General features: G+C 36.2%; 2 protein-coding genes across 5 annotated transcripts in view; one reads left to right on the top strand and one right to left on the bottom strand.

The window, feature by feature from the left end:
- Positions 1 to 225: 225 nt before the first annotated feature.
- The window catches only part of xcr1a.1 (chemokine (C motif) receptor 1a, duplicate 1), a 28,787-nt gene continuing 13,424 nt past the window's right edge, over positions 226 to 15,588 (bottom strand). The window contains exons 2-3 of one of the 3 annotated variants that reach the window (XM_079587573.1): positions 2,670 to 2,841; positions 226 to 2,530 (exon numbers count right to left, since the gene is read on the bottom strand). In XM_079587573.1, coding sequence (XP_079443699.1) covers positions 1,468 to 2,469 — 1,002 coding nt within the window. In that variant the 5' untranslated portion in view covers positions 2,470 to 2,530; positions 2,670 to 2,841 and the 3' untranslated portion in view covers positions 226 to 1,467. Of the gene's footprint in view, positions 2,531 to 2,669; positions 2,842 to 15,588 lie in introns of those variants that run through there. The other 2 variants (XM_079587574.1, XM_079587575.1) reach the window with 2 other exon arrangements.
- fyco1a (FYVE and coiled-coil domain autophagy adaptor 1a) overlaps positions 5,873 to 15,588 on the top strand; it is a 33,134-nt gene continuing 23,418 nt past the window's right edge. Inside the window, exons 1-5 of one of the 2 annotated variants that reach the window (XM_079587534.1) lie at positions 5,873 to 5,985; positions 7,367 to 7,476; positions 7,867 to 7,973; positions 10,945 to 11,070; positions 12,296 to 12,402. In XM_079587534.1, the coding sequence (XP_079443660.1) occupies positions 7,416 to 7,476; positions 7,867 to 7,973; positions 10,945 to 11,070; positions 12,296 to 12,402 (401 nt within the window). In that variant the 5' untranslated portion in view covers positions 5,873 to 5,985; positions 7,367 to 7,415. The remainder of the gene's footprint in view (positions 5,986 to 7,366; positions 7,477 to 7,866; positions 7,974 to 10,944; positions 11,071 to 12,295; positions 12,403 to 15,588) is intronic. The other variant, XM_079587535.1, reaches the window with a different exon arrangement.

The raw sequence follows: 15,588 nt of genomic DNA, 5'->3' as shown, positions 1-15,588 counted from the left end.
CCCATTGTGTTCACCTGTGTCTCATTTAGCTCCATTGCTTGGTCTTTGTATTTAAACCCTCTGTTCAGTTGTTTGTCTATCTTCAACGTTAAGGTTGGTTTATGTTGCTTTTGTATAGTTCTTCTGTGCCAGAGTGTTTTGTTTTAGTTTTATTTAGATTAATAAAGTAACACTGCTGCTAACAGATCCACTACTTGTCTCATTGTGTAACCAACCCATGACACTGACTCCATGCTTTATTTTAGATTTCAGACAAATTTTTCCTATTAATTCTTTGCTGGAGAAGAGAAACAACATGTTCAATAAACAGAATTTGAGGTAATGAACCTGAGTGTGGATGTGAAACTTGTTGCATATTTTTTTACTGTCAATTTGTCCTGCTACAAGTGCAAATGGTTCATCCCACTGATAAATAACAAGTGTCCATATTCAAACTGCTTAAAATATTTTTGTAACTGACCACACTCTTAAAAATAAAAGTACCAAAATTGAGTTTTCAGTGATACCATAGAAGACCATTTTTGGTTCCTCAAAGAACCTTTCAGGGAACAGTTTCACGGTGTTAAGAACATTTTAAAAGTCTAAAAAACCTTTTTCCACTATAAAGAACCTTTTGTGTAATGGAAAGGTTTCATGTCACTGTAGATGCCAATAAATGACCTTTATTTTTAAGAGTGAGGGGCAGATGCTTCACAAACTGGACTCATGCTTTATGCTCATTCTGTATTTTTACTATACATTATTCATTAAATTTATAATCATACAAGCAGTGACAAAAACATGAAAAAAAGAATAAAATGTAAACACAAATACAGTAAAAAAAACAACAACTATGTAAACACATACTGTAAATAAAAGGTGTATATATAGATATAATTTATATTTCATATGAAAATAATGTCTGCTTTAATGACGACACTTGAAGGAAAATGTAACATTTGTCATTGGTTGTTCTATTACGTACTTCCAGTTATATTTTTATATGACTTTGAATGAAATGAGAACTTCAACCACAAAAAGGAAGAAAACTGAATGCTCTTGCCAAGGGGTAACATTTATTTCTTCTTTTTAAATTTAATCGTGCAAATGAAACTACTGTAATGCTATTGCCAGTAGCTGTGCAATGAATCTTTACACTCTTAAAAAATGTGTAGAAGTTTATATTTATAGAATAGAAGTTTTTTATCGGTTCCACATCAATGGAAGCTTTCCATTGAAAGGTTCTTTACAATGGAAAAAGGTTCTTTAGGTTACTAAAACATACTTCACACTAAGAGAAAAATGTTCTTGTACTGACTGATCACGGAAAGGTATTTTGGGGAACCAAAAGTGGTTCGTCTGGCATCTGTGCAAAAACCTGTTTTAACCTTTATTTTTTAAGAGTGCATGTACATCATTCACACATTCACATCATCTGAGAACTCATTGTTGGTTCACAGCATTCGCTAAAAGTACTTGAGTTTTCTCTTAGTACATTGAACCCTGCGATTGATTTTTTGCCAATCTGGCTTGACTGAAATCGAGTTTTTTTTTTTTTTTAAAGATCTTCTGCAGAATCAATTTGAGATGATTCCTGAACTTTACGCCAATAAAAACGTAAAACACAGGATTCAAGCAACAGTGTGTAAAAGCTAACATTCGGCAAGCATAATATGCATAGTCGAGTCTAATGCTTACTGTACAGTCTGTGAATGGCTGGATATTCTGATCAGTCAAAGATTTTAAGAAAATAACAATGTTATATGGAGCCCAACCAATAAAAAACACCAGTGCAATGCAGAATATTAGTCTAACGGTCTTGTGTCTCTTATTGGTCCGAGATTTAGTTATTGTCCGAAGCATTCTGCCATAGCAAAAACCCATGATTAGAAATGCAAAGAAGAAAAAAGCATTTTGAAAATAAGCAATGCCAGATTTAATTTCAACACTGTCATATTCACAGTATGAACTATCTAAATGTGGTATAACCTTGCTATTAAATGATCCGAGCAGTGAAACCGCTCCGCTCAGGATCCAAATGATAAAGGGAGCGACTGAAAAGCCTCTGCATTTCTCCCAGTCAGACAGAGGATGAACCACCGCCATGTAACGCTGAATGGTCATGACAGTTAAGAACAACACGCTGCTGTAAAAGCCAACATAGAACAGAAACTTCACCGCTTTACAGCCAATCTCTCCAAACGTCCAACCCCAGATGAAGTACGAGGCCCAGAATGGAAGTCCAAAAGTGAACAGCAGATCTGACAGAGCCAAGTTGAGGATGAACACGTTGGTCAGGGATTTCAGACTCTCATAAAGTGCCAGAATGACCAGAACAAGGATGTTACCAATGCAGCTTAACACCACCACTAATGAGAAGAACACTGGAATAATAATGGATCCAACTTTCACCACTTCATCTTTCTTACACATCTCGTCTTTATACTCCTTATCATAGTAGCCAGGATCCATTGTCTCCTCTTCAGTCATGTTGTTCTGCAATCACAAAGATCTTCAGTCAGTTTGTCCAGGTTTGGTTCTTTACAATTTTCTGTGGAGAATACACTCAAACATTAATAAAATATGTATTTTCATTAGGACAAAAGAACAGAAGAGAATCATATGAATTAGTTTTGCTAAATGTATTCCAGTGATAAAATACTAAATACAGCCTGACATTTAGTTCTTACCTGCTCTTTCCACTGTGTCTCTTCTCTAACTAAATGGAATCAAACTTATTTGATAGGAAATAAAAGCATTGTCCTCTTTATTTTTTGTGTTGAGTATATCATCAAGACAGCTGAGCAGATCTGAAAGAGGTGTTAGCTTTTCTGAATTTATAGGTTACTGGACTTCCTATTTCTGTAAAAAAAAAAAAAAAAAGTTTTTTGTCACTCAAATTTCATTATATTATATTATATTATATTATATATTACAATAAACTAAAATAATATATATATATAGAGCTGTTCGTGGAAATGTGCTTGTTTCAAAATAAAGATTAATTATAATATATATTATAATTAATCTGTTTAGCCTATATATATTATAATTAATCTGTTTAGCCTATATATATTATAATTAATCTGTTTTTATTTTTAAAAATCACATTTCTACGACGAACACCTCTTTCTCGTAACCAAACCTGTGGGCGGGGCTAGAGCTGCGACAACGGAAGTTCTAAATGCTTGGTTGTCACGTGATTCGCGTAGACCTCAGAAAGTTCCAGGAAGTGCTTCGGTGCCAAATTCGATTAAAAATTATGGAGTTATAGATTTTTGGTTGTTTGTAGTCAATAAATGCATTGATTTACAATATGTATATAATACACTGATATGTGAATGTATGTGTATGTAGTTACAGCAATGTTGTTTTTAAAAGATACAAATCTGCTAATATTTAATGTTTTGTGTGGTCAACGAGCGGTGCCTGCCTTTGTTAACATATCGTAGCATCTCACAGGAGGCCAGAGTTCAGTTAACTGGTTTATTGAACAGAAGCACAACGTGCAGGCATTCAAACACAGGGCTGTGTCTCACCCAGAACAGCAAAGAGGCAGAACTTCAAACACTATATCCCCAGGGGGTCCGCCCCCTTTCCCCAGACCGCCAACCAACAGCGCGCCGAGGGTTACACATAGCTGATTAACAGCCACATAGCCATTGACAGTCGCTACAATATCGTTGTCTAACGTTACCAAGCCCTCATGTGGTCTTCGGGTCATTTTGACCCGGAGAAGATTTTCTTTTTCCCGAAAATACTAGTTAATGTTATCGCATTGTACTGAAACTTGGTGACTTGTTTCACAAACTGTATAACTACTTCTCAAATGCTTTTTGACAATTTTCTTACTTTTTTAGGGGGGGGGGGGGGGGGGTGCGGTGGGACTAGTGTGATCAACCTTTGATCACACTAGTCTACTTTAATTTTTCACCAGGAAATTTGTTTTGAAAACATTTTATTTTGTAAAAAATGGCACATAGTCACACTTGCGGTCTTCCCGGGTCAAAATGACCGGCCCATAAAAAATAACTTATAAATCACTCATTATGCTATATTATCACCCAATATTGGATTCAATCTTTTTGTCAACTTGTTCTCTTTCAATTTGGACTGGTTTTATATTTCTATTTGCATCTGATTAATCGTAAGCCTCATTTATCTGAGAGTAAGCATCTAATTTTTTTAGTAAAAAAAGCTTTATTTTTGTAGCCTGGGTTTCCCCATACTGCCTTTGCGCAGCGCGATTTTATTCACGCTGAAAGGCAGTCTGGATACCATGGACCAGATTTTCGCCTCATCTAGGGAACCAATCACAGAACGGGGAGGGAGCAGCCAGACGATGACGACATCTATGCGACACAACTAAGCAGTTTGTTTATATCTATGGATTCAACATGGCAGCAGACGCGAAGCTACCTTTTGATGCAGCCTTAGATATTGAGTTATATTTAGTTATTTTGAAAAAAGGGCAGCTTTTGGCGTTACACCATTTCTTAAACAAGAATGATGTTTTTGCCCTGCTACTAACGATTGGCTATGAGCTACGTACAGGCGCATTTGATAGACATTCTTAGCACCCAATAAACAGCGCCGGGCATTCGTAAACCACGCCTCAACTACGAGAAAATGTACATGTGGTTCCCAGACCCAAGTCTCAACGAGAATCGTTGAGTATCAACACTGCCATTTTTTTTCATATTTTATTTAATATTTCCAAAATTATTAAAAATTATTCAAAAATAATGCTTTTTTTACAAAACAAATGAGATGCCTACTCTCAGATAAATGAGGCTTACGATTAATCAGATGCAAATAGAAATATAAAACCAGTCCTAACTGAAAGAGAACAAGTTGACAAAAAGATTGAATCCAAGATTGGGTGATAATATGGTATAATACTTATGGTATAAGCTATTTTTTATAGGCCGGTCATTTTGACCCGGGAAGAACACAGGTGTTATAGGGTTTTGAACACCACATGAGGGCTAGGTTAAAGACCGTGTTGCTGTTGTTTTGAAGTATTTTTGTGTTCTTAAACTTATGTTAAACGTATGTTATTTAAGGGTATCACGTAATGTTCACTATGGTTTCACAAGGACAGGAGACTTGCAAAGTAACTGATTGTCTTAAAAAAATCCATTGCAAACAAGTAAAATGTAAAATTTAATTTAGTGAAATTTCATTAATCTTAATGTTTATGCACCCCATGCACTTTATTACTATATATATTAATACATAATATATACAATTTTAAAACAAAACACGATTATACACACACATTAGTTGCATTATTTAGCCTAATTTGAACACAATTTGATACATTCCTGACATACATCACTTTAACCTATAAAACCTATTTAGTTTAAATTAGTTTTAGTACATTTACATTTTTTTAAAAACACCTTTTTAAAGCTTTATTTGTCAATGACCTTTCTATGTTGTGCTTGTATCCGACAGAGATGAGAAAATATGCTCAAGTCAGCAGGAGCAATCTAAATAGAACTAAAGATTATGTGCTAATCATACTTCGGTGTATCTGCACTTTTTCACAAGGACCAACACTGGGAAGTTTAATGTTTATTAAAAATAAGGAGCAAGAAAAGTATTGCAAAATCCAAGGAGCTGAAACTGGTTTACAGCGTCAGTGCAGGGAGTCTTCAGGATCCACTAGATCCGCGTTGTGCTTCTTGTGTTGAAAGAGATATAGGAGACAAAAACTGGACAAATGATATACGGTAGTAGTATATAATACAGTTATGGTATTTAGTATGATTCCCCCTTTTTCTTTAAACGGCTTGCTGCTTTTAAGCATTGTTTTTAATCTTACATATAACTCTGGGCGGGGCTATAGTCAGTGGTCCAATAAAAAATGATCTCGGCTCTGAATCCCGCCCTCAGTGGCGGAAAGTTCTGTCAATCAAAAGACTAGCAAGGTTGGTTGGCTGTATTATAATAACAATTGGAGAAGATCTTCCCAGTTCCTGGATTTTCACAAAAGCCAAAGTATGTCAGCTTCTATTATCACTTTCAAGACTTTCATCACAGATTTACCAAACTTCCAGCTGTAATACATACAGGTTGACTTCAGTCTGAAACAGCTTTTATTCGGAATAAATGTTCTGACATTACCATACAGCGCGTGACTGGCTGTTGACGTCTTGGAATTGTTGACTAAACTTTTGAAACTTCTGTTCGTTTTTTTTTTTTAAATGTCTAGTTTCTATGGCAACAAAAGACGCTGTTCCAAATAACTCTTTGATTTGAATTAAAGCACTACAGTTTTAGTTAAAGGAACGTGAAAGAACGCGAACACTGATGCTTGTTTACATTTCAAAAGCAGTTGTTGCTAGTGTTGTTGTTATTGTATAATCGCGCAATAACGTTACTGTATAGTAAATAACGTTATACATGTTATTGTTCCTCTCGAAGGCCTTCTATCTAATCCACAATGAGGGGTTAAATGTCTTGTGTGATGATTTTGTAACTTGATATTTATAATTCTGGGTAACGTTAGTCATATACTGTACATAGTATACAACACACACACACACACACACACACACGCTGCCCGGAAAGTTTGGTAATCGCTGTTATTCTTATTATTTTGTTCCCCAGAATCTTCAATCAAATGACTGTTTAAATCAGCTGTTAATATATAGATTAGAGAAGTAGGTTTGACTTATGGTTTAGGCTAAGTTGTTTTTAGCTTGTAAGTTAGTAGTTCCTAAATTATTGAAAGCTTTGTATGACAAACTTAACCTTTTTTTATATTTTATGTCGTTAAAGTTGACCACATACTTTATATTCAGGAGAGCTGATAGAGGCCTCTTTGTATTTAAGCGTTTATAGTTCTTGACTCTTCACGATATTGTACATTTAATAATTACTCATTTATAATTATAATAAAAAAATCTCAAATTAGCGTAATCTCAAATTAATTGAGAGACTACATTAAATATTTGTACTGTTAATAAATAATTTGTCACACCATTTGACTTTTGTATTCAACTGAAAGTGATTCAGTTCACACAAAAAAAGTGATTAACTTTATAACATCTAAAATATACACTTTTGGTTGCATATGCATATATTTTTTTTTGTTTTTTTAAGTGGTAAATGTCAATGTCTTCGGTTAACTGTGCCTTTTTTATTAGGCCTATGTCTTGTAGAAGCATACCTGTAGACACACACCTTTTGATTGCTATCACTCCTCACGATAATTGTACATCTTTAATAAGAGAAATGTTAACAGTATGAGCACTAGTAGTGATGCTTGACTTGGCAAACACCACTGCTATGACCAATAGGCTATATCATGCTTAAATAAATATAACGTGCATGTCAAATGCTAGGTATCCTATGTCACTGTGACTCTTTTACTCAGCAGATTACAGATGACCTCTTGACCCCGCTGTCAGGAAGCTAGTCAGACCATGGCCGCTGGTGCTGCAGTCGGGGAGGGTCAGATCCAAAGGATTATCAGAGATCTGCACGGTACGGATGTGTGTTCGCCTTCATGAAAGAGGCAGAGCTATTGTTTAGAGAGTAAAACGGTGGTCCATGGTGGAGCACGTGCAATTGCGATTTACAGGGCGCTGGCTTTCAACACGGGGAGAGAAATGCAAAACGAGAGAGACCCTCGTATCAGAGTTCATCCGTCATGTGTGTCGTTTCAGTTCCTGAGGTGGATGAAAGGCGCGTGGAGTAAATATAACCAAAAGGGACTTAAGAAGGAGAAAAAAACTCTTCAACCTTTGTAAAAAATGACTATAAAATGGTTGTTTTGTTGTTTGTGATCATTGTTAATTACAGCATATTGCTCTGTGATTTTATTTATTTATGTAATTTTGGTCGTCATACTTGTCAAATGGTCTTTTCTTATAGATACTGTGTCAGAACTGGCAAAGGAGTATAAAGAGAACGGCGAGCCCATTACAGATGACAGCTCCAACCTGCACAAGTTTTCCTACAAACTGGAGTACCTGCTTCAGGTCAGAGACACATAGACGCAGCAAACCAGTGTAAACGAGCTCCCTAACCGATCGCTCAAAGTAATGTCCGAAATGTATGAGGCCACAGATTTACTAACAGCTTGTGCCAGCGCAAACACTCTTTTGTTGTGCCGTGGACAGTTATTTCCCTTTCAGATGCAGAATTTATGGAAGGAGAGTATTTAAATTAATCCTGAGAGTTGATGTACTAAGGTTTGCGCAGAGGTGGACAGTAACAAAGTACATTTACTTGAGCACTGTACTTAAGTACACTTTTGGAGTATCTGTACTTTACTTGAGTATTATTTTTTCTGGAAACTTCTACTTTAACTTCACTTCACTACATTTGAAAGACAAATATCGTACTTTTTACTCCACTACATTTGTGTCAAGGGCCTTGAGTAGAAAGTAGTAACGTCAGGGATGATTTTGGTTGGAATGGAAATGAAAGTCGGGTTGACGCCAGAACTCGACTGATGTTGGTTTTTGACGTCAACGCGATTTTCAACCACAATACAACGTCTGTCCAACGTTGCAGATTAACGTCAATCTGACATTGGATTCTGACATCAACCTGATTTTCATTTTCAACGTTGGTTTTGGTCTTCTAAATGTGAATTTTGCCATTGTTTTGGAGCACACTAGCTTATAGATAACAAGGCTAACATATTCATACTAAAAGCCAAAAAACTGGGAACAGCCATTTGTGTGTCCGAAACCATTGTGGATGTTATTGAGTGACTTATTCAATCCCACGACTGGAACTGTGTTCTAGAAATACATGTGATATTGATATGAGGGTAGGCAGGCAGAGATTCAGAGGCATAAGGTACTGTAAGTAGGCTATTACTTGCAACAATGCAACAATAATAAAACAATGCATTGACATTTACTTTTATACTTAAGTACTTTTAAAAATGAGTAGCCTACTTCTGTACTTTTACTTAAGTAAACATCGGTCTTTACACCCCCAAAAAGCATGTCTTAAACCAGATGCTTATTTGGCTTAAATCTGGCCCTTGTTGTCTAAATTTTCATGAATCCTCTTGTAAAGTAAAGTCAAGTCACCTTTATTTATATAGCGGCAGTGTTCTACTAGCCTAAAATAATTAAATAAATAAACCATATTAACTATGTCACAGCTATATATACAGGTGCTGGTCATAAAATTAGCATATCATCAAAAAGTTCATTTATTTCAATTAACAGGTGAAACTAATATATTATATAGACTCATTACATGCAAAGTGAGATATTTCAAGATGCAAAATTTGCTCTCATCAGAAAAGAGGACTTTGGTCCGCTGTGCTTTATTAAATCCAGAGTCAACGCAGCCGTCTACCAGGACATTTTTTCAGAGCACTTCATGCTTCCTTCATTTTCCAGCAGGATTTGCACCTGCCCACACTGCCAAAGGAACCAAAACCTGGTTCAATGACCATGGTATTACCGTGTAATTACTGTGTGATTTCAGGTAATATTCTAATTTTCTGGGATTTTGATTTCGTTGGTTTCATAAGCTGTAAGCCATAATCATCAAAATTATAACAAATAAAGGCTTGAAATATCTCACTTTGCATGTAATGAGTCTATATAATATATTAGTTTCACCTTTTAAGTTGAATTACTGAAATAAATGAACTTTTTGATGATATTCAAATTTTATGGCCAGCACCTGTATATATAAAATAACATTTGGATTTCATACATTAATTTCTTATACAAACAAAATCCTGTCATCCAGCCATCTCCTCCCTTCCTCTTTCATCCTCATCCTTTTCACCAAAAATGTATTTTAGGTGGACAGATCAGTACAAATACATAAAAAAAATGTTTGATGTTGAAAATGAACAATGCCAAACCACATGAACGTCATACGTCAGGTCAGAGGTCACCCTTCCACCGGAACTCAACTCTCTCGTGAACGCGCGTACATCCGTTGCCGGAAGCCTGTGATTATAGTTTATAAAGTTTTAAATATGGATATTTATCTTATAGTAACGCATCGCTTCACTTTAGAAGGCCTTTATTAACCCACTGGAGTTGTATGGAAAACTTTCATGATGGATGGATGCGCTTGTTGGAACTTCAAAACCTATTCAATGCCATTATAAAGCTGGGAAGAGCCAGGATATTATTTAATATTACTACGATTGTGATTTTTACTACGAAAGTCATATACATCTAGGATGGCAATCTACCAAGAGCAGCGCAAATTAGCGTCTGGTTTAAGACATACTTTTTTAGGGGCTTTAAATAATGGCGCAAAGACAAATTAATTATGGGATCATTTAAGTTTTTGGGTGAACTATTCCTTTAAGTTCCATAACTGTGTAAAGGTCATCAATTATGAAACAAGTACAATTCAATAGTGCCATTATTCATGAGTCAGTTCACTGTTGACTCTGTTCAGTAAGTGTCGATGTTGCAAAGTTTGCTATAAAGCAGCTCTGCAAAATCATTCAGCTCAAATCAGTTCAAGTTTTGTCTGATCAACAAAAAAGGACTACATACTCACCTGCCAATCAATCATTTGTGCTTAAATAAGGGTTTAGAACATTACTGGTATGTGTAGATTTAAAAGAAAAAAACATTTGTCAGTCATAATTGTACAGTTTGCAGAATTGTGCACTGAAATTATGCTTTTGTAGTGAGATTGAAGTCAAGTTGGCACCAAAAACGTGACTTTCTAGTGCAACATGCAGTGACAGACTGTATTTAGTCATCACAGGTGATGCATGTTAATATCAGGTGTAAATAGCAATTGTTTCTCCTGATCACTTGGGATCTGATCACCCACAACCCATGTTAATCCCAGGTGTGAAGCGGCCCATATGGATACACTCAGAGGCCCTACTCCAGCTAGATGAGATCTCAGATTAATATTTTCCATTTAAACTTCTTTGAATCAGTTTTTAATGTGTTTCTCTGTCATTTATCTGAAGTGTTTTGCTATTATTGTCTTGCTCAGTTTGACCAGAAGGAGAAAACAACATTTCTGGGGTCCAGAAAAGACTACTGGGAGTATTTCAGCGACTGCCTGGCCAAAATCAAAGGAGCAAATGATGGAATCCGCTTTGTTAAATCAATTCCAGAGGTAAACATCTGTCTCATTCCCTTTTGACGAGCATTTGAGCAGCATTAATCTGCGTGATATGCTATATAACATCTAAAAACATTTTTATATAATTTTTTTTTGCTTCTATTTTTTGGTTTTATTAGTAGAATGAATGAATGAATTAACATGAATATTGACAACAACAGCAATAATAATTAAAATAATAATTAATGTTATTTCTTCTTATTACTATTATTAAGTATTCAAAATGTGTTAATTATTAAATAATAATTACTCATTTATATCTAAATATAAAATAATCTCAAATTAATGTAATCTCAAATTAATTGAGAGACTACATTAAATATTTGTACTGTTAATAAATAATTTTACACCATATGACTGTTTGTAATCAACTGAAAGTGATTCAAATTGATTCAGTTCACACAAAAACATGATTAACTTTATAACATCTAAAATATACACTTTTGGTAGCATATGCTTACAATTTTTTTTTTTTAAGTGGTAAATGTCAATGTCATCGGTTAACCGAGCCTTTTTTTATTATGTGTTGTAGAAACATACCTGTAGACACACACCTTTTGTTTAAACAAACCTTCCCATCGGCTTTGTACAGTTCCGTTTCTCACCGAAATATAAAAGATTTTAAGGATGCTATTGAGTAGGTTCTTCTTTGTTTGGCCGTATAATAAGATAATTTAAATGCCATGTTCTTTATAATAGCACCACTTCCGTGTGACAGCTGTCTGATATTGTCCTCAGTCAGATTCACCTGTATTGTCTTAACGCTGAACTCGGCCACAGAGCTGACTAGCTTCTTCCTCTTGTATTGTGGTTAGTTAGTTTCGTTGGCAGAATAGCTCAGTTTTCAGACTCAGATTCGATGTAACAGTAAGTGGGTGAATTATTCAGCTTTGTCCAAGTTACTGGTTATAGTCTGTGTGGTTGCATGTTATACTATTCAATAATGCTACACAGAAAGACAAACATCCATCAGTTTAAGTGATGAAAATACTGTCATTCGAAAAGCAATAATTTGTGCCTTAAATGCCTCTTGGCAGCCACTCAGAACATCCTTGCATCATAATTGTGAGTTTGGTATGGGCAACTTCACTGATGTTTTCTTCAGGGAATGTAAAAAAGTCCACTCCTTAAAGTGTCTAATGATGTCAGATATGTTTTTGGGCCACTTGATACTTGAATGATGGTGAAAGCTTTGTTTTTTTGTGTGTGTGTGTCTCAGCTGAAGACGTCTCTGGGTAAAGGCCGAGCGTTTATCCGTTACTCACTCGTGCATCAGCGTCTGGCTGACACACTCCAGCAGTGCCTCATGAACCTCAGGGTCACCAGGTAACACTTCACTGTCATCTCACCTGCCTTCTTTCTTCACAAACATGCCCTGCGTCTCAATGGCCATACTATCCATCCTAAACAGTATGCGAGATTAAAATAAGTGCGTCCCAAAGCATAGTATGTTGAAAAGAGTATATGCCAGAAGTCTACAGATTTCACACTAAGTGTGTATCCGTGCTCACTATAACAGCTAATATTGCCCACAACCCATTGCACTTTGGAGGAGGATCCAATTCAGAACTACAAACACGAGTAAAAAGTGTTAAAAAACTACAAAACATGGTGGATATGCACGACCGACTGTGAGAGGTTTAGATAAAGGTTTGGATTAAAGTTTAACCTGATGAAAATATATATATTCCATCTGCAATAACAATGTGGACTTTTATAAAGATCTGTTTGGCCATTCAAAGAAATTAAATGAAATGTGGAGGATTTTAACTGTGACAAGATGATTGACAGGCCAGTTTACGGTGACAGGATGCGACAGAGAGCAACTGTTAAAGACGCAATTGTATGACGTGATAGTATGTCCCAAAGCTTGTCAAAAGTATCTGCTTTTTCTTTTTCTAACCCGACAATAACAGACCAGAGCAGACTCTCTCTGTAACAGACCAGCTTCGACGACCGTGCAAGCTTTGCTGACTTTGCTGTCCTTTTTAACCTCCATTGTGCAGTTAAACTCAGGTTTTTATAACACTGCAGCTGCCTACATGCGCAAGAGGCAAGCTTAGAGTAATCGTTACCCTACGCACATGCCCAGTGTGTATGATGAATGGTCATGTGACATGCGTTTTCGGGTCGTGTAGTGTGGACGGAGATCTTTTCTGAAACAAACGGCAGTATGGACGAGGATTATTTCATTTTATAACGCTATGTTAAACTGAAAACGCACTAGTGCGAACAGGGCCGTAATCAATCCTTTGATTGGTTTGAGCTGCAAATCTTACATTGATATGTCCTTTTGATATTATCAAATTATTTTGGTTTTGTTTCAAAATGTTTAGTCTTTTCTTTCCTGAAGAACATTAAACGCATTGTTTCTGCATGTAAGTATATGAAAAATATGAATCCTATAATAAAATAGTGGTCAACCAATATATTGCCAGTGCCAATATTTGGCATTTTTTAAATACACTGGTCTACAATTTTTTAGAAGTCGTCTGGTTAAGAAATAAAGGGCCAGATTTACTAAACAAGGCAAATTAGAGTAAAAGCGCAATTCCAAAAAAGCGCTGATGGGAGTGTAAAGTTCAGCTGGATAATTTCCATAATGACCAACGCAATCTACCAAGAGCAGCGCAAATTAGCGTCTGGTTTAAGTCAAGCTTATTTTGGGTGTTAATTAATGGTGCAAATACCAGTAACTTGACTTGGGCACACCTTAGGAAATCACCTTGTGTGATTAATTTAAATACTCTCCTCCCATAACTTTCTGAAAGGGGAACTGTATATGCAATAAGGCCAGCTGCAAAAATAACCCTGTCCACGCCTTTTCAGCGCTAATTTCTTACTGCGTGTCTTTAGTTAATCCTGACAGTACCCGTATTTTTCGGACTATAAGTCGCATCAGTCAAAAAATGCGTCATGAAGAGAAAAAAAACATATATAAGTCGCACTGGACTATAAGTCGCATTTATTTAGACATTTATTTTACAAAATCCAAGACCAAGAACAGACATTTAATCTGGAAAGGCAAGTTATTCAGCTCCACAATAGCACACAGAACAACAGGCTGAATAGGTGTCCGGTATGTTAACGTAACACATAAACAGTTATTCAGCTACACAATAGCATAAAGAACATATACCTGGAGGCTGAATAGGCTAAATTAACAAAAGCCAGCGAGTCCAACAAGTTACCGGTAAGCAAGTTCACCAAGCTCCCGCGATCTCATTCCACAACACTGAGTTCTTCCTCGGTGTCGCTTCTGAACAACTCCGCTAACTAGAGCGCCCTCTCGCGGCTGTAGACGGTAATGTTTTTTCTTGGTTCATCTCAGAAAGTATGAATTAATTTTGATATATAAGTCGCACCTGACTATAAGTCGCAGGACCAGCCAAACTATGATAAAAGGTGCGACTTATAGTCCGGAAAATACGGTAGTTTTTTAACTCAGAAAGAGGGTTTGCGCTGGCACAAGCTGATAGTAAATCTGGCCTAAAATGTGCTGAATTCAAATATGACAAATAAAACTGATTGGCTACTGTTTCCAAGATATTTAAGTTTTTCTATTTTATGTCCATGTATATTGTGTAGATAGTACCTGTCACCTGTCCTGCTTATGTAACCCTTTAAAAATCAGCAAAAAATTGAATATGAAACAAAAGGCAAAAACATTATGTACATACTTTAGTCCTATTCAGTGTCTACTCAGCGCTTCTAGACTTGTCTCATTAAACGGAGCATCTCTTGTCACTGTAGTATGCAAGCATTGACGGGCTCCATTTGAAGTTATCTGCACTGTTCACACAAGTACGAGGCATCTCTGCTCACTTTGGCTAAACAGAAATTTGTCCCTTTGCAAAATCAAACACTGAGAGCTCGACACTGTATGACAGGGGTGTCAAACTCAGTTCCTGGAGGGCCACAGCCCTGCACAGTTTAGCTTCAACCCTAATTAAACACACCTGATCCAGCTCATCAAGTCTTTCAGGTATGTGTGTGTTGGAAATAAAGTCTACAGGGCTGTGGCCGTCCAGGAATTGAGTTTTGCATCCTGCTGTACGATTTCTAAAGCTGACAGCAATTCGAACAGCAGGGTAATGTAAGCTTTATTATGATTGTATCATGCATGACTTCTAGAAATAATATGGTGCAATTAATATCATGTATGATATGATGCAATACCAGCATCAGATTGCATCATTCATTGATTTGCCTAAAAGCAAGTATGTTCCAAACCCAGTCATAGATTTATTCATAGATGTATTTTTAGTAATTTCTGGTTTAAATTGAGATCACTTCCCTTTATTACTCACTTATTCTCCGCCATTCCCATGTCAAAGGTCCTATACTGACCCAATAGAAATGCGTGTAAGCTGTGCGAATCAGATGCGAACAGAGTTCAGCTGTCACTGGACACACACAATCAACACACTTTAAATCCTTGATTTCAAACTATGGTGCACGACACGTATATACAGTTGGCCCCTATGTCGTATTCATGTCATGTTCATAGTG

The sequence above is a fragment of the Phoxinus phoxinus genome (assembly GCF_949152265.1).
Source record: "Phoxinus phoxinus genome assembly, chromosome: 18".
Taxonomy (NCBI): domain Eukaryota; kingdom Metazoa; phylum Chordata; class Actinopteri; order Cypriniformes; family Leuciscidae; genus Phoxinus; species Phoxinus phoxinus.
Note: the sequence above shows the minus strand (reverse complement) of the source record. Positions and strands in the feature narration are given on the sequence as shown.